Source organism: Sus scrofa, chromosome 7, assembly GCF_000003025.6.
Source record: "Sus scrofa isolate TJ Tabasco breed Duroc chromosome 7, Sscrofa11.1, whole genome shotgun sequence".
Lineage (NCBI taxonomy): Eukaryota > Metazoa > Chordata > Mammalia > Artiodactyla > Suidae > Sus > Sus scrofa.
This window is the reverse complement of record NC_010449.5, coordinates 100,379,683-100,405,549: the sequence shown is the minus strand read 5'-3', so window position 1 is coordinate 100,405,549 and position 25,867 is coordinate 100,379,683. Positions and strand designations below refer to the sequence as shown.

Here is a 25,867-nt window from a genome sequence, read left to right as displayed (position 1 = left end):
AACACCCCAAAATCTCCTTCACAAAAGCATCATGACACAAGGAAACAGATTATGGTTCTCCCAGAGCTAGTGCAGCTGAGAGCCACAAAGGTTCGTAGCACCCACTTCTCCGGGTGGCTCAGGTAAGGGATGTGGGGGATACTTGAAGAACCCAGCACTTTCCAGGTGAGGTGGCCCAGAGGCACCTGGAGTGAGCTTCTTTGGCTTAGACACATTTGTTTTTGTGGGGAAGGATGGGTTTGTCTGGGTTTGGGCACAACCAGTTGACAGAAGAGGGCCTCAGACATGTCACAGACTCCAAGGATCTCCGGTGAACCCAGAGGAAAAGCCACAGCGTTTGTTCTCTACCTCCCCCCACACACACCTGCCTGGTTTTCACCTCACACTTGGCACGTACCAGAAAACTCCTGTTGAACGAGGGGACCACAACTATGAGAAAGATATTCAAGTAGGTTTTGTGCATTAGATGAGCATGGTGTCTGTAACGCTTGATAATTGAGGCTGTGTCTCCGCTTTCCCTCATTTAGATCTCCTTAAAATCTCTTCAGCTTTGCCCACCTATTTTAGGGTGGCCGATGGAGTCCCAGGTTAAACAGGTTAATGTTGTGATACTGTCTCAAGAGGAAACCTGAGTTGAAATAGGTCCACTCATGGCCATCATCTCGGATCAGATGAGCAGATAGGCAACAGACCCATGATGCTGGGCGGTGGAGTTAGAGACAGCCAGTTACATTTCCAGGAGTAAGGAGAGGGACAGTAAGAGCAGGGGCCACGTCCACCATGTGCCCATCACACAGCCACACACCCCAGCTCCCAGCCTGGGGAGTCCCCTGTGGGGGGAGCCTCACCACATGTGGCAGACTGAAGGAAGCGGGACGTCTACTCCTAGCTGGAGCAGGACAGCCACCAGATAATTTCCTTCTGGGAAGAACCCTGGTCCACCCCCTCATTGTTCCTAGTTCCTGGTGGAATCATTCAGGCCTGGGGAGTGGTCTCAGGTGCTCTCCGCCTCTGTACCTGGTCCTAGATATGGATTCTGTCTAGTGCCCTCTCCTCCCAGGACTTGGGACTCCACCTGGGCTTCTCTGTTGCCTGGAAACGAGACTGGGAGGCAGAAACAGTGGGGAACCTGGTAACTAACCTCAGCAGTGCTGGAAACTGTTTTGGATTATTTGGGCTCCCAAAGACACCTGTTGGCGGGAGGCAGAGCTGGCTGTGTCCTTCCTCTGGGAAAGCAGTGGCAACACCCCACTTAGCCAAGCCTACCCCCTGCAGCTTGCCCTCTGCTCCTCCCTGGTCCCACTGTCTCTCCAGGAAGCACATTGCTGTGGGAGTTGTAGGAGTTTGGCCTCAGACAGGAGGCCACCCTCATTTTCCCTGAGTTCATTCTCTCTTTAAAACCCACAGGCACTTTTTTTTTTTTTTTTTTTTTGGCTGCACCCATGGCATGGGGAAGTTTCCAGACCAGGGATTTAACCACGGCAGTGACAACACTGGATCCTGAACCACTAGGCCACCAGGAACTCTTTGATGGGCAGTTTAATCACCTTCCATTTCAAAAGTCAAGTCAGGGGACTGTTACTGATTCTTGAGCTGGGGAGATGAGGCTCTTATCTCAGGTACAGGTTTCTTGGGGACAGCCCAGGTGAGCCGCATGCAGCCAGGCAAGTCTGGAGTAACCTGAGGCAAAGGGTCCAGATGGCAGCAGGGCAGGACCGCAGGCACCACCATCTCCCTCACGACCGCTGTGTCTCATCTATCTTCCTGTGCCTCTCTCTGGCTCTGCCAGGACAAACTCGCCCCAGGAACAAGAGGGGCCCACTTTGGTCATTCTAGAGACTGGGACCCGGCCACAAAGGAGCCTGGCGTGAGAGGGGAGAACTAGGTGCCCTGGGATGGGGGCTAAAGAAAAGGGACTCATGGCCAAGAAGGGTGTCTTCCATGTGGACCAGATGTAAATATCTTCATCCCTGTTTAAACCTCAGCCATGCAGGGAAATGATGCTCAGGAATGGGACCTAAAAGTCATCTGGTTTCTTTCCCAGAAGGGACCCCAATCTCCTTACAGTGTCTCTGCCAAGAGGTGATCCTGGTTCTGCCAGGCATGGGAACGTCCACCCTCCAGGGCAGCCCGAGGTCAACTGTCACCTGGTTGGTCTGAACTAGTCTGGCAGTGGCATGCACGCTGCCCATGGAGGAGGAGACTGCTTCCAGTTCCCAGGACCAGTCACAACCAGATGGATCTCAAGTACCTAATCCTGGGACTGGTCCAGAGAATGCTGCCCCTGAAGATGAGGGGCTGGGCTGAGAGGGCCAGCGTCCCCCTCAGTGTCGCCATGGACCTGACCAATGGTCTCATGGCCTGGGTGCTCAGCTGGTCACAGAATGCCTCCTCTCCTGCTTCTCTTACCTGCTCTCCTCTGGGTCTTGTCTGATGCTCTCGGGCAGGATTTGGGGCTGACTTCTCTCCCTTGCCCTGAGGTCCCAGCGGCCCGGCCAACCACAGGGGGGGCAAGTGGCTGCTGACTCTCTCTCCTGGTCCAGACGCAGGGGGATTCCAGCTGGGAAGTGTTCACCTTCTGGAACCCAGCTCAGCCTTAACACAACAACCTGGAGGCTTGGGCTTTAATTATCCAATTTTTGGGTGGGGGGCAATTCTCTGGAGTCAGGTACAGGGGAGGGTCTGGAAAGAGACACTTGACCTTGCTCGTGGCTCTCTGTAAATGTGCCAGACACTTTACATTCATTTCATGACTGCCCGTGACACAGATAGCAGGCAACGCTCCCGCCCAGCCTCCTCCTGGCAGCCCCCTGCCACCCTCCCCACATGTAACACATGAGGGGGCTGACCCAGAAAGAGGTTCAGTGGGAAGGGAGATACAGGGCGAGAGTTCAAGGTCAAGGGCTAGGAGTTCAAGTCTTCTGCCTCTCCAGTTGGGACTCACTTATTTCCAGGCCCATTCAGCTCACCCAGCTTCTGCTCCCACACCCGCTCCCTGCCCCAGCACCAGTGGGATACAGTTTGAGAGCTAGGCCCTCAGCTCGGGGGGTGTATCTGGCTGCCGGCTGGGGTGAGACACTTGGAAGGCCTCCAAGGCCAGCAGGGACTTGTTGATGCGGCTGATGGTGGGGTAGGGAGAGAGATCCACCTTGTACCTGTGGCAGAGAAACCCCCACCTAAGCCAAGGTCTGCAGGGGCACAGGGAGGCTGCCCTGTGGGTGGTGGGGGAGCCCGGAGGCAGGGCTGGACGGGGTCCCCGAGGCTGACCGGGGAAGGACTAGGAGGGCAGCCCTGCCAGGTCAGGGAGCCTTGTTCACAGCTAGCTCTCTGGGGAGGGGCAGGGCAGATGCAGTATCAGCTTGCATCTCCTTCTCCTCCTGTCCCATCCCAGGCCATGGCTGTTTACAGAAGCTCCTGTGTATAAGGCGCAGTGCGGGGCATTTATGCACAGATCTCCCCGTCCACGTCAGCAAGCCTCTTGGGGGCAGGGAAGGGGCTAGACATTTCCGTGCCCCTCATGGTGCCTGGCAGGAGGCCTTCCCCAGGGAGGTCCTCATTTGTGCCTTTATTGAAGGGCTGACGGAGAAGAGCAGACACACCAAGTCTGGGGAGAGTGGGCTCTTGGGGTGCTTTCTTTTAGGGGTGTCCACGAGGTGAGATGCCTCTCCTAAGGAGCAGGGGCTATGATGCAGTATCACCTGGGCTGCGGTGGGCGCAGTAGGGGCGATCCCCTGACTTCTGGCCTCTTTCATGCCACAGTGGCTGGTGTGGCGGGGGCACTGGGGCCAGCTGGGGATGAAGATGGGGCCTGACTTCGGGCCTTTTGAGGGGAGGAGCCAGGAGGAAGGGGGAGCGTGGCAGCGCTCTCTCTTACCTTTCAGCATTTGCCACCTGAGGCACTAAGCACAGGTCAGCCATGGACACCTGCAAAGAGGGTTGAGTGGGCTTGTATCAGGCTGTGCTCCCCAGACTCCCACTGGTGACAGCACTGCGGTGCTGGCCTCTGGCAATCCCGTCTGCTCCTGGTCCTTCTACCCCACCCTCCTCACCTCCCCTGGGCCCCCCCGGGGTCTGTCCCTGGAGCTGAAGCCACCTCTGACAGCCACCTCTATGGATGGCTGGAGAAGGCTTGATTGCTTTTAGTGCATGGCACTCTGCTTGCTGAAACCTGCCACCATGGGCACTTAGAGAGGGCTCCTGGCAGGGAGGGGGCGCCTCTGGGTGGGGTGGGGGGCTCTGGAACCAGAATTACCACAGGGAGGACCTGTAGGAGTCAAGGGCACCTGAATCCTAGAATCTTAGCACTGGGAGGGAACAGAGACATCACTTAGTCTAAGCCCTCATCTCATGGCTGGGCCACCTCTGTGACTCAGCGATGAATACCTTCAGCTTGAATACCTCTAGGAATGAGAAACTCACTTCCTCTTGAGGCAGCTGACTGGGAGTGAGCTAAGGAGCCCCCCGCCCCCCGGCCCAGGAGCTAATGTCTGCTTTACACAGAGAGGGCGACCTTGGGTCCCTGGCTCCCCTCACCCCCACTGCAGACACCTCCTCAGGAAGCTCTCCAAGCCCTGCCTGCCTGGGGCGGGAAGGAGGTGGCTGAGTCTAAGTGGAGACAGTGGCAGCCCGAGGTCAGCCTAAGGGGAAGCTGCCGTGGGCAGGCTGGGGAGGGCTTACCTCATCTCCCATGCAGTACTTCCCCGCTGTGCTCTGCAGGATCTGCTCCAGAGCTGTGGGGAGGCACAGATGGGGAGATGAGCGTTTCTGGGCCTTGACATCCACAGCTATGAAATGGGCAGCCGAGTGCCAGGCTGGAGTGTGCGCCGGAGGGAACGCGGCAATCAGATCTCAAGAGAGCTGATGGGGACGTGGGCAGGAGGTGATGCCTCCCTGGGCTCTTCAAGTTCAGCCACCATTCCCTCCCCGCAGGGGATGTGACACGCCACTGGCCAAGGCAGCTGCTCTTACACCGATGGGCTACTGCTTTGCTGGCCTTGGCTTCCTGGCTGGTCTGGGTGAAGCAGAATTTGGGCCATTCAGCTCCAAAGGGCCTCAGGTATGAGGTTCCAGAATTGCCAGAGGTTGGAGTCAGGTCTGGATGCTGTCCAGCCAATGCCTCTCTGGCCCTGCGCCTCCCCCACCCCTGCCCCATCCTCCTCTATGTCACTGTCAAGACCAAAGAGCCTGGGAGGCTGTTGCAGACGCCCAGGGCCATTTCTCTGAGAGGTCACCGTGGGGCAGCTCACAGGAGTGAGGACTCACCGTTAAAGCCAGGAGCGATGACCCGCTGGGCCCAGGTCAGCTGGTTCTCCTTTCCCACTTGATTCAGGACAGACAAGTTCTGTGTAGCCCAAGGAAAACTTGGGGTGAGCTTTGGGAGCCAGGCTGAGCCCCTCCCCTTGGCCAAGCCCCCTCAGGCATGCTCAGTTCCCCCGTGTCCCTGGCTGTACACCTGTCCTGCCCAGGCCCTGCGAGCTCCTTTCTCCCATCTGGGCCCTGAGGTGGACAGGAGGGGCGATCCCAGCGGCCCCTGTATTGTGGGAGCCCGTGACTCTGGCAGAGACGTGTAAAGGTGGGGGCACAACTCAAGGCCTCTCTCCCTTGCATCCAGTGCTTCTTCTTGACATGGTCCCTTGGGAGGAGCAGGGGTGTCATACAGGGTTGGGGGCAGCATGGGGGAGGCACATAGGGCCGGTGTTCAGGAGCTTTGGATGTCTGTCTGCTCCAACCTCCTTTGTTAAGAAAGACAAGTGACATGGGGGCGGGGGTGGGGGCACAGGTGCAAAGTCTGTCACACTTAGAGTGACTGCGAAATCACTCCATCTTTCTAGGGCTGTTTTCTTATTTGCAAAGTCAGGGTTTTGCACAGATGAATTGTTTTTTGCTTGTTTTATGGATGAACTTTATATATATATATGTATATATATACATATATATATTTTGTTTTACCACTGAAAACTTAAAAAAAAAAACTTAGAGAATCTGGATCTAGGATACAGAACAGGTGAAAGGGAGGCTGCTCTGGCTAAAGGTTGGGGGGCTGGGCCCTGTGTGCTCAGCCTTTCCCCGCCACCTGGCCCTTTCCCCACCTCGGCCACCTCTGCACACGTCCTTGGAAACCTGGGGCTCCTCAGAACACAGGGCCCCAGGGAGGCAGTACTTTTTGGGCTCCCACCTCTCTCTGCCATGAGGTCCAGGTCTAAGTGCCTGAGAACCCCTCTGTCCTCTCGCCACCCCTGCCCACAAGCTGGGCACCTCACGATGCGCTCCCTGCTATCAGGGGGCAAGTGTGTGAAGGTGAGAGTGCGTGAGGGGACACAAGTGTGAGAGGTGTGCAAGGGAGCAAGTGCACCGAGGCCCACCTGCAGGGGTTGGATGCCACTGGCGAGGAGGTCAGAAATCATGCGCACTTGGGCCCTCTTCTTTGGGTCCTGAGGCAGAAGTCGGGGCGTGGGCCGGGTCTCCTCCAGGTACTCAATGATGGCCAGCTGTCCAGAGGGGAGCAGTGAGGCAGGCGGAGGGCCTGGACTCCTGGACCAGAGGGGACTGCAAACCCCTCTTCTCCCCCGCCTCCAACACCAGCACCATCACCTCCCCTGATCCTCCTCCTTCTTACCCTCCTTCCCTCGAGCCCGTGAAGCCAAGAGGCTCGCTCCCCTGGTCCTACAGAACTCGGTTCCCCACATGCTTGCGTCGCCCTCCACTTCCCAAAGCAAGCAAGCAACCTCCCTCCCTTCCTCATCCCTACGAAGGGCTAGATGCCTTGGCCAGACACAGGCAAGGAAGAGCTGTGAAGTCCTCTTGTTCAGGGCACCATGCTCATGGGGGGCCTCGCAAAGCCTCCACTCACTGACTGGCTGAGGGTGATTCCATCAATCTTCAGGGCCGGCACCTGCTTCATGGGATTCAGGGCCTGGAATTCTTTGGAGAACTGTGGAGACAAGGCCCTGGTGGGCTGGGTGGCCTGGCCTGAGCTGGCTAATACAGTCTAACAAGCAGGAAGCCCCCCAGGCCTACTGGCCACCTGCACCTCCCTCCCCAGGGCAGGGCCCTGGCTCCTGGGCCCAGGGTGATACTGGGGATCCATGTACTATCCCCATCCCCAGTGGCAGCTAAGATACAGTGGCCTGGCTATGTGCTTGTTCCTGCACCTTCTTCTTTTTCTTTGCTTTTTAGGGCCACACCTATGGCATATGGAAGTTCCTAGGCTAGGAGCTACAGCTGCCAGCCTACACCACAGCAAACACACTGAGTGGGGCCAGGGATTGAACCCACATCCTCATGGATACTGGTTGAGTTCTTAACCAGTGAGCCACAATGGGAATTCCCTCTGTGCACCCTCTATGTGGCCACCAAGGCACATCCAGAGGACCCACTCACACCCACCCTCCTGGAGTCAGATCTTGAGGGGCCAGGCTGAGGTATGGAGCCTGGAACCTGGGCCCTTCCCATGGCTCCTCTTGCTGCTGAGCTTGCCATCAGCCCCACAGGGAGAGCCAGCAGCCTCCTCTGTCCATGGAGGTCATGGGGGCACAGGTGCATCTTTTGGGGTCGGAAGTCAGCACCTCCAGTGGGTCCTTTTCCAAGGCCTTTAACTCCTACACTGCGGTCTGGGGCGGCCTCCTTACCTGCTGCCCCCCATCCTTTATAAGGTTGATGGCTACTATCTCATAGTCGATGTTTTTCAAGGCCAGAGCTAGAAGAGACAGCAGACAGCGGTCGGGGGACAGCCACTGAGCACACTTCCCAGGGTGACAAGAGGGAGGGAGCTTCCTTCTCCACACTGTGGGGCAGCCCTGTCTGCTTGGTCCAGCTTCCTTGACCGCCACCTGCTCCCTGATCTCAGGGCCACGATGCTCTGCCCCTCTCACCCCTGAACTTTCTGTATCTGCAGTGGAGCCCTCACGGCCCTGGGCAGAGCCATGGGGGCCTGCGCCCTGGCACACTGCGGGTCCTGGAGGACAGCAGGGAAGTGTCCCCTTCACTCTGTCCCCTGTGGGGCCAGTGGCAAGCAGGGCTTATTTCTTGGAGACATGCAATTATTCCTTCATTAAGGCACCTGAGGGCCGAGGGAAGGCGCTCCGTGACTACGCAGGGTCCCTCTTCTGTTTAGAGAAGAATCCCTTTCTAATCCACCCTCTCTGTCCTCAGGGCTGTTTATACAGATGCCAAGCAGGGAAAGAGGGCTCTCTGGTGGTCTCAGCACATTTGCTGTCACTCCCAGTGGCTGGATTCCCTCCCCTTCTCCTTTGATGTTTTCTCCTGGTGAGGAGAGGGTAGAACACTCCTCCAGTGGAGGAGGCCAGGCGAATGCGGACACGCTTGCTTGTGCATTAAAATATGGCCATGGCCAGTGTCAGGCAAAGGAGTGGGGGAGGAGGGTGAACCGTGTCAGGGTCTGCAGAGAGCCTGGGAGATGCTGGGCTCTTCCTCAGCACTGGCAGCTCCACCCAGGAGAGGGAAAGCTCTCTCAGGGCCAGATGGGAGGCCAATGCAGGCCCTGCAGGACAGTGCCCATGCTGCTCGGGTCTGGCCCAGCGGGGGGCAGAGGCTCCGGACCTCGGGATGGAGTCTTCTTGGAGAAACAGGTCCTACTCCAGTGCTCTTGCCTACGGATGCCAGCTAACACCACGTGACTGTAGGAGAAGGTGGGCTGTGCAGGATGGCTTCCCGTCAGGGCCAGGCTTCTGGAAGCGGGCTGCCTGGGTTCAAATGTCATCACATTCACTAGCTGTGTGGTCTTGGGCAAGTAACTTCCTGAGCCTCGGTGTGTTTTTCAGCATCTGCAGGCAGCACGGTGCGGTAGAAAACATGGACTCTGGAGCTAGACTAGCTGGTTCAAATTGCAGCTCTGCCTCTTACTAGCACCATGACCTGGAGCAAGTTATGTAACCTTCCCGTGTCCCAGATTCCCTGCCTGTACAGTGGTGACAGTAACACCTCCCTCCTAGGGTTGTTGCGGTTTAAATGGAATCACGAACGCAAAAGCTCAGTGCCGGTCTCCCTCTGTGTGAGCTGCTATGACGCTGACCTTTGTCAAGGGCCATGTTAGCTGAGGCAGAGAAGGGTCAGACTAGGACTAACCAGAGGGCCCCAGTTTCTCCTTCCCTGCTGCCTCTGGGGTGGACACTGGCCCATTCTATTTAATTTGCCAGATGACATAAGATAAGAACTGAGGAAGGCCAGCTGTTCCCTGCCAGTTGCCAAGGACCTCTGGATTCTGCGAGCCTGCCCGAAACCTGGTTGCTAAGGGCCTCTGGAGAGCAGCGTGGGAGAGGTGGTGGGACCAAGAGAAAAGACAGCTGTCCCTTCCTTCCTCTCCTCTTGTTGGACTTCCGAGGTGGGGGTGCCATTCAAGGCCGAGGGTTCCAGAAGTTTCACCCAGGACTCCTTCCACCCACCCCACCCCACCCAGGCTCTGGTGGAGGCACAACTCTTACCAATTCGCACTCTCCACGAGCAGGAGCTTCGGAAATAGGAATAGAGGATGGGCTGAGGAGAGAGGACAAGGAGGCATGTTAGCCGCTGCTTGGTAGGTTCAGCCCCAGCCAGGGGGCTCCAAGCCAGCACTGCTTCCTCCCTGCGTTGGGGAAACTCAGGCCAGACTCAGAGCTCTCTGGAAGTCATGTGAGGTCCCTCGGCTCCAGATTGTGCTGTCACGCATTCCTGAGGTCTGACAGGTCCCCAAAGGGGCAGCCAGCCTGAAGGTGCCCTCCTTACCTTGCTGGACTCAGCCATGGTGCTGTGCTGACCCTCAGCCTCTCAGGGAATGTCCCTTCCCACAGAGCTGCAGGGCGGTCCGAGGAACCCTGAAGGGGTGGGTCCCATGAACCAATGGGAAAGCTGGGCTAAACAAGTATCAAGGGAACTTTGACTCTGGTCAGAAAGGGCATCTCTTTCCAACCTGTGGGAAGATTTTCGTTCTGGGCAGACGGGGAGGCCTGTTTTGTTTTTGTTTTTGTTTTGCTTTTTAGGGCCAAACCTGTGGCACATGGAGGTTCCCAGGCTCAGGGTAGAATCAGAGCTGCAGCTGCCAGTCTATGCCAGAGCCACAGCAAAGTAGGATCTGAGCCGTGTCTGCAGCCTACACCACAGCTCAAGGCAACACCAGATCCTTAACGAACTAAGTGAGGCCAGGGATCGAACCTGCATCTTCATGGACACTGGTTGGGTTTGTTACCACTGAGCCACAATAGGAACTCTGGGAGGCCTGGTTTTGAAGCAGCAGTTCATGCAGTGCAGGGGGCTGGGAGCTGGTATACCTGGGGTCTGGTCCCCATGCAAGAACTAGTTCTACATGACTCAGTACAAATCCCTCCGTTTCTCTAAGTTTTCAGCTCCCTCGTCTGTAAAACAAAGGGCTGCCCTAAAATGACAGCTGAATGGCTTCCGATGGTGGCAGGAAGACCAGAAAATCTAATTTTTTGATGCTTTGGTGCCCATTGCTTTCAACACTCCAACCCCCAGTGCTCCAGGCTCTCAGCTGGTCTCATAAAAATAGCTGGGGAATAGGCCCATTGACTCCAGAGCTGAAGTCACACAAGTTGGCAGCCCACAGTGTTGTTTGGTATACACTGTATTTCAAAACGTTTCAATTAGTTGCTAACATTAAAAATCACATTGTTTCCTAATACAAATCCTGTTGTCTGTTTTATTTTATTCTTTTTTCCTTTTTTTCCTGTACCTGCAGCATATGCAAGTTCCCAGGCTAGGAGTCCAATAAAAGCTGTAGTTGCTGGCCTATGCTACAGGGACAGCAGCACTGGATCTGAGATGCATCCGTGACCTATGCCGCAGGTTGCAGCGACATGGGATCCTTAACCCATTGAGCAAGGCCAGGGATCAAACCTGCATACTGATGGACAACATGTTGGGTTCTTAACTGCTGAGCCACAATGGGAACTATGTTTTCTCTAAAAAAAAAAAAAATCTAGAGACAGTGGACTCAACTGAGTAGGAACAACTGATCAGAGCCAACGAATGATACCCTTTAGTCAGGGCATGCCCTCTCAGATCTGCCATGGCCCCCATATGGCCCACTTCTCTCATTTTTGTTAACTTGAAGCCCCTAAAGGCAGCTGGGTGTGTGACTTCTCTAGAGTTTAGGGAACTTGAAGTTAATTCCTTTGGTGCTTCTTGGTAACCAGAACTTAAAAGCAAAACCCAGTCCAGAGTTACCAGTAATTAGGACTCGTGAAGCTTCCAGCAGACACATATACATCCTTATGGATGAGTAGAACTCAGAATGTCTTAGATCGCCCCCGTCTACCACGCCTCTGACTACAGATATTTCACCCAAGTTCTCTCTTCCATTCGCATCTCCCAGCTCACTAAGCTGCTACCTGACCATGCTTTCACCATCCCTGAACTACCAACTCTTCTACGTGGGCCATGGCACAGTGGGGAACCCATCCCTTCCCCCCAGCCCTGTCCCAAGTTGGTTCCCAAGCCTGGGAGTTCCAATCTATCCTGAAGGCAACTTTTGTGGGGCAAGTGAAGGTAGTTCTGGCAGAGGGAAGAGACAGGCAGCAGGTGTCATTGATAGTTGAGTGGCTATAACTGCATGTACTCTGTTCTGAGGTGTATCCCTTTCCTTAACTGGTGAGGTTGGTGGGGCTCCTGGGGCCAAAGCAGTGACTAGAGAGGCATAGACATTAGCTTAGAATCCTTGAAGCAATGCCTTACTTAATTACTAAATGTTACACCTTTGACCTGTGATCACAGAATGCCACTGCCCTCACATTATCTACTTATGGGCCATCAAGAGATGTAATGGAGGGCTATTCCTGCTATTTCTCTTACCGATGCAATTAACTGCACAAACCATTTCATGTTCTTTTTGCATTTGTAGAGCAAAATTTTAAGCCCATCATCACTCCTGGAGGAACTTTTTCCAATTCAAGTATCGATTCTGATCACTCTAGCAGATAGTTATTTACTTAGAAAAATAGCCTTTTAGGAGTTCCGTGGCTCAGCAGTTAATGAACCTGACTAGCATCCATGAGGATGCGGGTTCCATCCCTGGCCTCACTCACTGGGTTAAGGATCCGGTGTTGCGGTCAGCTGTGGTGTACTCTCAGATGCGGCTCTGATCCAGCCTTGCTGTGACTATGGTGTAGGCCAGTGGCTACAGCTCCGATTCAACCCCTAGCCTGGGAACATTTACATGCTATGGGTGCAGCCCTAAAAAAAAAAAAAAAAAAAAAAAAAAAAGACAGAAAAGAAAAATAGCCTTTTATTTTTTTTCTCACTTTTGTTTTTCTTTTTAAGGCTACATCCACAGCATATGGAGGTTCTCAGGCCAAGGACTGAATCTGAGCTGTAGCTGCAGCAAGGCAGATCCTTAACCCACTATATGGGGCTGGGGATCGAAGGTGCCTTACAGCATATCCCCACTATGGTGGGAACTCTCAGATTTTATTTTTAAACCATTTCTTACACACGATTTTCAAGAAAGACTCCTATAATCCCATTTGGACGTGAAAGGGTTACACATTGTGAAAGTGGTGCTATATTCCGCCTGATGTGCCACCACCTTCCTTTGAGCTCAAATAGCGGCTCTTTCACAAACTTTAATAAGTTTCAACAGGGAGCTTATTAAACATGCAGATTCTGGGTTCCTTCCTCCAGAGATTGATACAGTGGTTCTGGGGCGGGCCCAGGAGACGCAAATTAAAACCGGTTAAGTTCCCCAAGTGATTGTGATGACGAAAAGTGCCACAGCCTCCCCTCGCCCCTAGCAATGCAAACCCCTTCAAAATGCAAACAACCCTGTAAGGCCATATGTTAACCGATTGGACCTATCGTGCGGCCTGGTCGGGAAAGAGACATGCAGTGCTGCGCCAAAAAGGGAGACGAGGGACAACGTTCGGAAGTTCTAGAAGATCGGGTAGGGGGAGAAAGGTGAAGCGCAAGGGCACCAACCAAGCCCGGGACGCTACACCTGGACGCAGCGCTGCGGGGCCAATCCTGCCTCGACCACAGGCCCCAGCGGACAGCGCGCAGGCGCAGAAAGGGGCCACCGCAGCCAACAGCATGCTGGGAGTCGCTGTCGGAGCTGGGGGCGGGGCCGAGCGGCTCACCTTTGAACTCGCCCACCCAGCAAGTAGCGCCCCCTCTCCCCTGATGCGTGGCACAGACCTTCCCCGCTTGCATCTCCTAATTCAGACGACCTTTCTTCCCGACCAGGAAACTTCACGCCTAAGACTCTGACCCGTCGACGATTTAGGCCCAGTGAGATCCCGACACGTCAGAACTTCGGTTTTCGTGTCGGTAACGTGAAGGGTTGGATTAGAACGAGCTTTTAGGGCTCTTCTGGCTGGCCCCGCCCTTTCCGCCCCGCCTCCGCCCCGGGGGCTGCTGGGAATTGTAGTTCTTTGCTCCTGTTTTCTTCCGGGCCCGGCCCGCCCGGAAGTCATGCTCTGCGCCACTGGCCGCCTCCTAGCGGCCCGGGCGGCGACCGCACTCCCCGCCCAGCCTAGAGGCCGGGGCCTGGCGCCCTGCTGCCGGCGCAGGGAACTACATTTCCCAAGGAACCCCGAGAAGTCCCTTGGTAACTTCTTGGCCGGACAGCTCGCAAGACCCAGCGCGCTTGCAGGCCGGAGGGCCATCCTGAGAAGGGTAAGGATGCCACCGGCGGTGGGCGGAGGCCTGGCAGGGTCCGAGCTGCGTCCCCGGAGGGGCCGCTGTGGGTCCCAGGCTCCAAGGGCCGTGGGCGCGGATGCGGCTGCCGAGACTACAGCGCGGAGCCCCAAACGGCCTGTTCCGGGCTCGCGGCGCTTCGAGGCGGTCGGCCAGTGGGCTCTACTGGCCCTGGTGACGCTAATGTCCTTCGCCACCCGCTTCCATCGTCTGGACCAGCCGCCGCACATCTGGTGAGTAATGGGAGGGACTCGGCACCATGGCAACTGGGAGGGAATGACGCGCCTTCTCATTGGTCCGGGGCATGGAGGGGGCGGGATTCGCAGCCCAGGGACGGGGCCGCGCTGGAAGGGAAACAGGTTTCTGGCCAGGCGCAGTCTCTATGAGAGGAGTCATTTTTGCTCTGGTGAATGGCAGTGGGATTCTTTAGGATCTGAGGAAGTAGTCACATGTCTTGTAGGTTATGCTGCAACGTCTCACCTGGCTCTCAAATTGTGGCTTTGAACTTTCCCAGGAGAATCTTAGTACAGAATTTCCTAAGGCCTGAGTTCCTCTTCTACAGTAATTCCAGGCATCAGTGGAGGGGAGCATGCCTAACTGGGCGCCTTATTCTCGACAACCGAAACAACTCGTGTGTCCAAGCGTCCCAGGACCATCCTTTGAGGAGAGACATATTTCCTTAAAGGTTTTATTTTGTAGGACTAAGTTGTGGAAGTCAAATTTCATTAAGTAAACTTTAAAGTTTCCATCAAGAAGGAGGAAAAGTTTTATACTCTCTGAAAATTGTTCATTTGTTTGGCCAAGAAGTTTGTGTGTGGAGGGGTTGGATGGGTGGGGGGGTTGAGAGGGAAGGACCAGTAAGTCTTATTTCAGATAGCTGGGAAGTAGTCTAAGGCCAATCTTTTATCCATTAGCATCTGTACATAGGTGTTTAGACTGACCTCTGATTTTTGGTGTCATTGCCAATAATTACCATGAAGTCCCTCATTTAAAAAAAGAGCGACTCCCCTGCCCAATGGAAAGACATTCCATAGCACATTCTTCCCTACATTCTAACAAATTACCTGAAGGGGTGCAGGTCACTCCAGTTCAGGATTTTTTGTTAAATTTTATTTGGATCACCATCACGTTTGATTTAGATCACTGTTAGGGTGGTTTGGTTAAGTCACATGGGCAGTGAGTGTCACTGAGTAGTTTCAGCCTCAATCACTATACAGGACAAAGGTTAAGGGCCCTAGGGTGTTGGGAGAAGCATATGAATTTATATCAGTGATGTCAGTAGGAGGTTGTGCCAGTCTATGTATTTGCACACATGTGAGGGAAGTCCATGTTTGGGCGTTAATGTTGATGTTCTCAGGTACATCAGGATAGTTCAAGACTGGCCATGTCCACAGGAGTTTTTCTGATTTCATAGCAGGATGACAGACTCAGCAATAGGTCAGATTGCAAGCTATAGCTGCCACTTGACTTAGTTGTGCTGTATTAATTTTTTGCCAGGCTGGGTGCTGGGGCTAGGAGGTGAAGAGAGCATTGTTTTCCTTACAGAGACAGCATCAGGTCCTTAACCCACTGAGGTGTAATGGGAACTCTCCGTCTGCTTTTTTTTTTTAATTTTTAATTTAATTTTTAAATTTTTTTTCTTTTGTCCTTTTGAGGGCCGCACCTGTGGCATATGGAGGTTCCCAGGCTAGGGGTCAAATAGGAGCTCTTGCCGCCGGCCTACACCAGAACCACAGGATAGTTGAGCCGAGTCTGCAACCTACACCACAGCTCACGGCAACACCGGATCCTTAACCCACTGAGAGAAGCCAGGGATCGAACCCGCAACCTCATGTTTCCTAGTTGGATTCATTTCCGCTGAGCCATTATAGGAACTCCTCCATCTGCTTTTAATTTAGCCTAACCATCAGTGAACCAGACACAAGCATTAACAGGAACCTCTGAGAATCAAAGGCCCTGCTGAGCCAGCAGCTTTGCTTCAGGTGGTCAAGTGGAAGATAGTTTCTTCCAAAGGCAAAGCTGCCACTTCTCTTGAAAAATCCAGATGCCTCTAGGGCCAGGCCAGCCATACTCTTGAATATACCACTTCCATTTGCCCATTGACACTTGTTGAGCCCTTTCCTTGTTAGCCATGGATTTCAAGTTGACCCACCCCAAAGTGGCACGATCAGGCGAAAGAGCCAGAAAGTCTTCATGGGTCAGGGCCTCAGTTTCAACAAGAGCTTAGTAGATTAGAAAGGGTGTTCTTGGTGCCTGTGTCCAGCAGATGGTGCTGTTTATCCTGGAGAACCTGCTCCCCTGCCCTCCACTCCTGCCACTGCCCCCACCCCCCACCACCCCCAATTCCATCTTTAAAGCAGTAATTTCTGTTTCTCTTTCTGTGATTTATATTGTTTCTCTAGGACCACTCAGGAGGGGACAGGATCACCTCTCACTATGTGGCAGTGTCTGAATGGGGTAATCTTAGGCACATATAGGATAAATATGACTATGCAGTGGGAGCCGTAACAGTGGTTCCAAGGCCCCTACCCACAGGCCACTTTACCTTCCCTTCCCTGCTGGGACTTGGCTCAAACCCAGCAGTTGAACTTGGGTGCTTTTTTTTCCTTCTGGAACTAACAACTCTAATAGGCCTCCATCAGGAGCTGTAATGACAGCCCTTCAGAGGTCATGCCATTCCCAGGTGGGGGATGTGGGGAGGGCTGGATGCAGGGCCTGAGAGACCTTGTTTCCCCTTTAGCCCCTCGATAGGCTTGGCACCACTTCTTCCCTGTGTACTTTCCTGTCTCTGGTGAGCCCCTGAGCTTAGGAGCCCTTTTCTTTCAGTCCCTGTACACACCGCTATGGCTTGCCCTGCAGCCCTCAGCACCTTTGGTAACCTTTGCACCTAGCAAATCCTTCCCCTGCTCCAGGGGTTTGAGTAGGATGCTCCTGTACCCAATAGGTCCTTGAGCTTGGGTCCCTCTCCTCCCCGGAGTTCCCCAGCATGCCAGGGTGGGTGTGTATAGCCGGTAGTCCTCTGGGACAAGGAGACTTTAGTGCCACCTTTAATCATCTTCCTCTTTAAAGCAGCTGAGATTGTGGCGGGGCGGATCATGGGACACAGAGGGACAGAGTGGCTCTGAACCTCTCAGCAAGGCAAACTTACCTTTGGCTTGAGCACACAACTCACCCAAAGACCTTTCAGTGTTTTCATTTTACCCAGATTCTGTACTGAATAGCAGGGTCCTCACTGCTGACACCATTTATGTAAACTTTTGGGGCACCTTGATTCAGCAGCCACAGCCATTTGCCTTTCCCCTGGGGCTGCTTGGCTCATGGCCCCGTGGTTGTGATGGCATCCTTTTCTCTTGGCCCAGAAGCGCATGAGCAGTAAGCAAGGCAGCGCCCAACCACTTTCAATCCTGCCTGTCTCCACTCAGACACATTAATAGCTAGGACCGTGGAGGGCTTCTTATTACCTCCCTTCCCCCCCAGTTGGGCAAGAGCTTTCACTACCAGATTCCAGGGAGTCTTCTCTTATTCTCTCCCTCAGTCCCTGGGGCCCTTGTCCGTTCTTTTATCAAAAGCGATGACTCAGGGTCTCAAGCTCTCATCTACCCAACTTGCCAACTAAGAAGTCAGCCTGTCACTGTTGTATGGATGCTGGCAGAAGATACAGTCCTGGGTCAAGGACTTTATTTCTCACAGCACAGCAGTCAGGATGAGCATCGGTAGGTGGGCCTCAGTTCCCTTTGCTCCCAATGTCCCATGTGATGCCCGGTCTGGCTGAATGCCAGCACATGCATTGGGCTGCATCATAGCTGAGGAACACTGAGCTTGGGGAATCGGCTCTTTTATAATAAGCAGTCTGTGCTCTTTGGCCCAGAGGGAGATGCTGTCTCTTCCTGAGAAGTGGCCTGAGTCAAGAGCAGGCAGGAGCTTGCCTTCTTGGCACCTGCTGCAAGGTCCAAAGGAGCAAGAGAGCCAGGGAGGACTGTCTCCCCACCAGAAACAGGCGCGAAAGCCAGGAGGAAGTGTGAATAGTGCTACTAGTTTTGCTTCAAGTAAAACTCTTATGCCCCTTTATCAGTGTGGTTCCAAACAGACTTCAAAACTAACCCCAATGTTGGGACAGTTTAAGTAGTGCCCAGCATGCGTGGGACGTTATAGTCTCCAGAGTTCTTTCACTCTTATTACCTGATAACCTCCCTGCCAGGTGACATGGCAGATACTCTTATTGTCTTCACTGTGTAGGTGAGAAAAAAGATCCAGAGAGGGTGAGTGATTTTTGCCAGTTATGCTGACAGGAGGTGCTGGAGCTGGGATCCGATCACTCTTTTTTTTTTCCCCTGCAGATCTGTTTTGTCACACTGCTTGGAAGTTATTTCTCTCTTTGACCTCACCATGCCACCGTCCTCACTGCATGTCAGGCAGTGTGCTTAGCAGATGCAGAAGTAGATTTATCCCCCTCCTGTTGGACCCAGGAGTAAAAAAGAAAAAAAAGAACCCTACGCTTTTGGTAAAGGCGGATGTTGCCCCTTATGTTGTAGGTCAGTGGCAACTGCTCATGGAAGCTGTCCTGGGGATGGAGAGTCACTGGAAAGCAACTGTTGGAGTTTCCCTGTGGCGAAGTGGGTTAAGGATCTGGTGTTGTCACTGTAGTGGCGAGAGTCTCTGCTATGGCGAGGGTTCAATCCCTGGCCCCGGAACTTCCACATGCCCTGGGTGCGGCCAAAAAAAGAGAAGTAACTGTTCTGTGCTGCAGGGAGAGCCTACAGAAACGGCCTGGTTCTGCTGCTGTAAAGCCCCCAGTTAGGGTGTGAAGAGGTTTACTGTGGTTGTATAGAAGAACACGATTTTTGCATTGTGTTTAAAAAGCTAATGTATTAAATAACCCTTTCCACAGAAAAGAAAATCATGGACATGAGAATAGACTTGTGATTGCCAAGGGGAAAAGGGAGGGAGTGGGATGGATGGGGAGCTTGGGGTTAAGAGATGCAGACTATTCCCTTTGGAATGGATAAGCAGTGGGATCCTGCTGTATAGCACTGGGAACTCTGTCTAGTCACTTGTGATGGAGCAGGATAATGTGAGAAAAAGAATGTATATATGTATGTGTGACTGGGTCACTTTACTGTATGGTAGAAAATCGACAGAACACTGTAAACGAGCTATAATGGAAAAAAATAAAAATCATTTAAAAAGCTAATGTATTAGAATCATTTATTTCCTTACAAAATAATTTGTACAATAAGGATAGGTGTTAGATCAGTTGTTAATTTAGTAAGCAGTTAGTTCACTATTATAAGATCAATGTGTTCATAGTTCACAGGTTAATTTTCACAGAGTTGGGAGCAAAATCGGACTCCTGGGGCAGCCAGGGTTGGAAGACTCTCCCTGACCAGTGGCCCACAGTGTAGTTTGTAACAGCAAGAGTAGTGTGGTTTCTAAGAGCAAAAGTAGTCTCACAGTTAGCAGCTAGCAGTCTTAGATGAAAATTTTTAATACAAACCCTTCTATGTTATACAAAACTTTTACCTTTTCAAAGTAGAAACTCAAGATGTAGAATAAGTATAGATTTAACTTAAATTTATGATAACTTGTTGGTAAATATTTGCCAACTTTTCTCATCTGTCTGAATGAAGGTTAAAGAACAGCTTGATGTCAGGCAACTTGGGTCAAAAGCTTTTTTTTTTTTAATCCAGATTTTTCTCCTTCATTACTTGAAACTTATAGCCTTTGGTGTTTTGTTGTTGTTGTTTGTTTTGTTTTTGGCTGCTCCCACGGTATGCAGAAGTTCCCAGGCCAGGGATCGAAGAACCTGTGCCACTGCTGGTACTGGAGCCACTGCAATGACAATGCCAGATTCTTAAGCCACTGAGCCACAAGAGAACTCCAATACAGCCTTTGGTTTTAACTGTAATTTTAACCATGCCATTTGGTTAAAAGAATCTTTGGGTTGTATAATGATTTAAGAGTTTCATTTCTCTTTCTATTTTCCCTTCAGCTGGGATGAGACTCACTTTGGAAAAATGGGAAGTTACTATATCAACCGCACCTTTTTCTTTGATGTGCACCCACCTCTGGGAAAGGTGAGCAGTGTGGCGAGTGCAGCTCCGCTAAGTGGTGGAGCCGAGTCTTGGATCTGGATTTACAGTTAGTTCTGGGGCTTGTAGAAAGAGTTCCCTGACATTCCAGAGCAGCTGCTTTCACGCAAAACCTTTGGTGTGGTTAGCAGTTCTCTGGGCTCAGGAACGGAGAGAGAGTCCATCAGCTGGAAGATGGATAAACCAAGTGTGGTATTATCTCTACAAGGAAATATCATTGAGCCAAAACAAGGAATGAAGCACTGACACTCGCTGCAACACACGCACATCTTATAAACGCTATGTAAAGTGGAAGAATTCAGACGTATTGTATGATTCTATTTATAGGAAATGTCCAGAATTGACAAATGCTCAGAAACAGTAACTAGATTAATAGTTGCCAGGGTCTGGGGGGAGGGAGTATTGGGGAGCGACTGCAGATGGGGATGGGGTTTCTTTCTGGAGGGATGAAACATTCTGGACTTAGGTAGTGGTGATAGTCGCTCCACCTTGTGAATAAACTAAAACCCACTGAATTGTACCCTTTTAAATGGTGACTTTTATGGTATATGAATTTTATCTTAATTGAAAAAAAGAAAAAAGAACTAGAGAGAAGGAACGGGGTTGCATAAAGCTGAAATAGCGTAGGGGAGCTGGTTGTCCTAAGGGCGCAAGACTCCTTTTCCCAACCCCCTCCTAGCCTACTCTTTTTTTGACCTGTTCCTTCCATTGGTTTACAATTAGAACTTCCACCAATCAGCTCAATCATTTTGCTGTACATCTAAGCTAACGCAGCCTTATAAATCAACTATATTCCAGTATGAAATGTAACAAAAGGGAGGAAAAGCAAAGGAAGGTGAAAATGAAAAGGAAGGATTTTTTCATAAATTTTGAAGACTTGACTAAATAAATGGGCAAATTTTATTGTGTTTCATTTTTAAAGCTCCTATAAATATAATGTATACTTACCTGGCTTCTAAATAAATTTTTTTAAAAATTGAAAAAAAAAAAAAAGAAATTCTGGAGTTCGCATTGTGGCTCAGCAGAAGTGAACCCGACTAGTATCCATGGGGACACAGGTTTGATCCCTGGCCTTGCTCAGTGGGTTAAGGATCAGCATTGCCATGAGCTGTAGTGGAGGTTGCAGATGCAGCTCAAACCCCACATTGCTGTGACTGTGGTGTAGATCGGCAGCTGCAACTCTGATTTGACCCCTAGCCTGGGAACTTCACTAAAAAGGCCAAAAAAAAAGCAGAAATTCCATCAATCAGAATTCATTTTACTCTCAAACAAGAACCTCCCCAAGAAGGCTAATGGATTAGCCCTGGCATTCACTCAGTCCTTTCTTCCTAACTGGAGGCTGACATCTTTGATACCAAGGGGACAGGAACTGCCTGTTAGGAAGTTAGTATTCTTGGAGCATGGAGCACTGGGGGATGAGGGCAGTGGGCGAGGCGTGGCAGGGGTGGTGATCTATGACAGGTGGGCTTTGGGGGAAGGCACCAGATCATGGGGTAGAGACCAGGGCGAAGGCCCTGCGGGTGGGAGGGGTGGAGAGGAAGGTGGGAGAGGTGGCCTATTCCACAATTAGCTCCGAGCCCAGAGAAGGAACAAAAAATGTTATGTTTCTTTCTGTCTCCTTTATAAGATAACAGCAATAAAACAGGGGCAATTGAACCGCCTCTTTTAGTCGTTTTAAAATGTATCATCTTAGTTAATGCTCAGAACAACCTCATGAAGTAGGTACTGTTGAATCCTCATGTCACAGATGGGGACACTGGGACTCAGAGGCGATAAGTAGTTTGCCATAGGGAGCAAAGCTGGTGAGTGGCAGCGTCAAGTTTCAGACCAGCTTCGAGTTTGCTCTCTTAACATTATGCCACTGCCTCATGAGCTTGCCTGGCACCAGCACTCGGGCAAGTGCACCTGCGACCACCATGGAATTTAAGCCAGAGGACGAGCTGGATATTTGCACTGGGCTAGCCTGGGAACCAGCTCAGCAGTGGAGGAGATTTTTCATAGGAAATCCAGCCCAGGCTTTCAGCGGGGGACAGCCTGTCTGTTCTTGGAGGCCCCTAGAGCTCAGCACAGTGAAGACGTGTGGAAAACACTGGCTCATTTGTTTTTACTGAAGCCTGGCCTTCCTCACATCTGGCCCCTGTGAGAAGGGAGAAATGTGAAGCCTCTTTCTAAGGCTGCCCCCAGGGAGGGCGGTCCCTCTGCCCCGCTAATTTATCTCTGATGCTTCTGTGCTCTGCCTGGTTGAAACAGAGTGATGAGCAAAGTAGCTGTCAAGGTTCTGAGGCCGAGCCAGTCGAAGAATCCAAAAGCTCCTTGAAGTGGCGAGTAGGAAGTTTTCTCCTGCAGAACTGAGGCTGATACCTGCCCCTTCCTGCTGATCCCAGCCCTGGGTGCGGGGCTCCAGGCAAATAGGTGCTTTTAAAAGAAATAAAAATGCCTGCACATAGCAAAAAAAAAAAAAAAAAAAATTGCTCACTACAGAGGGAGAGAAAAGGTCAAAAGCTACATCCCCTCACATTTCTATTACTTAGAGGCAAGCGGGGCCACCTTCACTGAGAGTTTCTTGGATATACCCTCGGGAATGTTATACAAATGTGTGTATGTATCTGTATATTAATACGCAGGAACAGCATATGATATATGCAGATGGGGTCAGACTAAAGTTATTGAACAATGTGTATTTTATTTTTGTCTTTTGTCTTTTTAGGGTTTTTAAAATTTTTGGTCGTTTATCAGTCTTAGTTTATAGTTGATTTGTTCTGGTTTGGGATGTGCGAGGGTAGCCTCCCTCTGGAATACAGGAAATAGGAGAAACTCTGGCCTTTGGGCATTTTTTCCCACTGGGATTTTTCTCTTCCCCTCTGGGGAAATGCATTGATCTTGCATTCCATCTTCCCATTTTCTTTTTTTTTCTTTTTTTCCCCATTTTCTTTATTTTTTTCTTTTTCTTTTTTTGTCTTTTCAGGGCTGCATCTGTGGCATATGGAAGTTCCCAGGCTGGGGGTCCAATCCGAGCTACAGCTGCCAACCTATGCCACAGCCACAGCAATGCAGCATCCAAGCCACATCTGCAACCTATACCACAGCTCATGGCAACGCTGGATCCTTAACCCACTGAGCGAGGCCAGGGATCGCACCTACAATCTCACGGTTCCTAGTTGGATTGTTTCTGCTGCGCCACAGCAGGAACTCCCCATTTTCCCATTTTCTTCCCTTCTCTCTATTCCTGGTGTGTAGCAACTTGGCCATTTCCCTCCCTCTTCATTCTGCCTTGGACCAGTCTCCCAGAAATCCACCCCGCCCAGGCCCTCCCCCATGAGCTGTCATGTTTTATTTCATAGCAAATGAAAGAGCTCCTCGCTGGCCCTGCCCTTGGGCCTGTGGGATTGTTTTCTCTCCAAGTACTCAGTCTGCACTATTCCCAAGAACCTGGCCTTCACACAAGAGAGGCTTTGTTTCAGGCACTGAGCTCTGTAGACAAAAGATTCTTTGCCCTGCAACAGCTGCTGGAGAAAATGTCTATGGACAGTTGTCAAGGGAAGCCAAGGTCTGGGTGCAGCTGGAGGGAGTTTCAGGGGGCGGAGGAATCGTCTCAGAGGCCTCGCATCTTTTTGTTTGTTCTCCTTCTCTCCTCAGATGCTGATAGGTCTTGCTGGCTACCTGAGTGGATACGATGGCACCTTTTTGTTCCAGAAGCCTGGGGACAAATACGAGCATCACAGCTACATGGGGATGAGAGGAGTAAGGCTTCCTGACTGGCTCTAGGCTGACTGAGCCCTGGGGCCACCCTCTGTCAGAAATGTTAGAGTTGGAAGCCCTGGAGAGGTGGCAGGTGTAGAGAAAGGGACGTTGGAGTGGGAGTGGGGAGGATGACAGGACCCCCCACCCTGTGGTAGGTTCAGAGCTGGGGTGGGCAAGAGGGGGGAGGGAGGCCACAGATAAGGCACCGGTTACACAGACAGGACCCAGCCCGCCCCGTCACCTGTTCCCCTGCCCACGTGAGGCGGCAGATTTCAGATGGGAGGGCAGCCTGGGACTCAGGAGTCTCCTGCAGCCCCAGCGCTGGCCTCAGCACACTGGCAGCCCACATGTTCCTCCTCTGTGGGGCTGCAGCTGCCGAGCATTGCCCGCCTCTGGGAGCCTTTATTAACATCTCAGCATCCCCACACTCCTGTCGCCAGGTCTCTCCTTGTTGCCCCATGAAGCTTTCAGGGACACACAGGGGTTTGCCAGTCTTTTAAGGAAAGCATGAGTTTGCCTGGTCCGTCTGTGCTCTGAGTCCCAGCACCAGCCTGAATGGAGCATGGCAGGGCCCAGATGCCCTGCTATCTAGGGACCGTGTACCTGTAGCTAAATAAGACCTGTAGAAATTGTCCCAGTGTGGAGCTCTCAGAGTGGATTGCACTTGCAGGCTCCTTTCCTCAAGGAGTTCAAAGCACTTTGGGTAAATGCCATGTGATGATTTGGGCTAATTATGGGCTGATTTGTATGGTCATGTCATACCATAGTAAGCAAGGAGTGTCCACTCCCTGCCGGCTCATGTTCTTATGTGATTCTCTGTCTTCCTAATGACTTTTGAACCCCACATAACATACCTAACTGGATATAGGCCTGACTCACTGCGAACTTGCTAAGGACATGAGAAGGCCAAATATAACAGCCTTGTTCCTTTCACACTAGGGCGCATTGCTTTCTGTGACAAAAGGCGACAACCTAAATGTGAGAATTTCCATTCCCTTGGGTTTGTCTGGTTTCTTTTGATGGATAGGATAGGGGAATGGAGAAAAGACTGGTGGTTAAAAATAAAACGAAACTGAAAAACAGCCCTCCAGATGCTGGAGTGTCAAGCAGTCTCTTTTCCAAAATCAAAATACAACTTCTAGATCAAAGAATGATTCCTGGTGTGATTGAAGAAAAGGGCCAAGAGAGAAATAACGGAAATAGCATTAGAATTCTCTAAAATATTAAAAAAAAAAACCCTTCAGAGCCTCATTTCTCAACTTGCACCCAGTTTCATAACAGAAGCTGATATTTATCAAGTACTTTCTGTGTGGTAATAAACTTTAGCTCATTTAATCTAAGAGCAAACCCTCGGAGGTAGGAACCACTCTTTCCACATTACACAGAAGGGGAGGCTGAGATGCAGAGACATGACTTTGTCAAGGTGACAGCTGGCCGTGAAGGGATGGTCCAGCCCCAGGCCCCCCACTTGAAACCAGTGTGCTGTCCTGCCCGCATCCCCCTGGCTGAACTTTGCTGATTTCGGGTCGGTGCACAAGTTGGGGCTCGATGGGAACATACACGTTGCTTCATTTGGTGCTTCACTGTTACACTGCCCCTTTCACATCGCAGCATATTCCGGGTGATTTTAGGTCACCCAGTTATGCTGTCCTCAGGGCCCTCCTTCATAAACATTAATTTGTTCCGAGTCAAGTAGCTCCCCGATGCTTATCTTAGTCGCTCACTTGCCTGCTTCTCTTGTGCTTCCCTAGTTCTGTGCATTCCTCGGCTCCCTGCTCATCCCCTTTGCCTACCTCACTGTGCTGGAGCTGTCCCGGTCCCTCCCGGCAGCACTGCTCGCGGCTGCCCTCCTCACCTTTGGTAAGTAAGTGGTCCTAGGGCAATTGACTGTCGCATGACAAATGTAGCTGGAAATCAGTATGTTTAAAGGTCCTGTCAATGGGCCCTGTTCTCTCTCTCTCTCTCTCTTTTTTTTTTTTTTTTGTCTTTTTAGGGCAACACTGACAGCATATGGAGCTTCCCAGGTTAGAGGTGGAATCAGAGCTGTAGCTACCAGCCTATACCACAGCCACAGCAATGGGAGATCTGAGCCATGTCTGTAAGCTGCACCAGAGCTCATGGCAACCCTGGATCCTTACCCCACTGAGTGAGGCCAGGGATCATACCCGCGTCTTCATGGATGGATACTAGTTGGATAGTTTGCGCTAAACCAAGATGGGAACTCCTTTTTTTTGGATGGGCCCTGTTCTTAAGTAGCTTTAGGATTGGGTAAGTGTTTTGTAAATCTCCTTTATTTCAATAGCAGTACTTACATATGTAAATACTTGTATGTAGCAAGCCTTTGTATTACTGGAGGGGTGAGTTGGTGTGGGTAATCCCAAGGAGTAATCTCCAAG

The 25,867-nt window shown here is 51.7% G+C and overlaps 2 protein-coding genes across 12 annotated transcripts in view; one reads left to right on the top strand and one right to left on the bottom strand.

Moving 5' to 3' along the window:
* GSTZ1 (glutathione S-transferase zeta 1) lies at positions 1,525–13,333 on the bottom strand. 9 transcript variants are annotated; one of them, XR_002345586.1, is made up of 10 exons: positions 13,141–13,333; positions 9,441–9,492; positions 7,629–7,696; positions 6,851–6,931; positions 6,363–6,488; positions 5,263–5,341; positions 4,678–4,730; positions 3,875–3,924; positions 2,410–3,155; positions 1,525–1,680 (listed from the first exon to the last, which is right to left on the bottom strand). XR_002345586.1 is itself a non-coding variant. In XM_005656430.3 (9 exons), exons 1-9 carry the CDS (start codon positions 9,736–9,738, stop codon positions 3,029–3,031), a joined length of 654 nt encoding a protein of 217 aa, XP_005656487.1. In that variant the 5' UTR covers positions 9,739–9,823; the 3' UTR covers positions 1,525–3,028.
* Positions 13,386–25,867, top strand: part of POMT2 (protein O-mannosyltransferase 2) — a 41,714-nt gene continuing 29,232 nt past the window's right edge. The window contains exons 1-4 of one of the 3 annotated variants that reach the window (XM_001926162.6): positions 13,386–13,874; positions 19,631–19,715; positions 23,367–23,471; positions 25,223–25,331. In XM_001926162.6, the coding sequence (XP_001926197.6) occupies positions 13,417–13,874; positions 19,631–19,715; positions 23,367–23,471; positions 25,223–25,331 (757 nt within the window). In that variant the 5' untranslated portion in view covers positions 13,386–13,416. Of the gene's footprint in view, positions 13,875–19,630; positions 19,716–22,867; positions 23,278–23,366; positions 23,472–25,222; positions 25,332–25,867 lie in introns of those variants that run through there. The other 2 variants (XM_005656436.3, XM_021099549.1) reach the window with 2 other exon arrangements.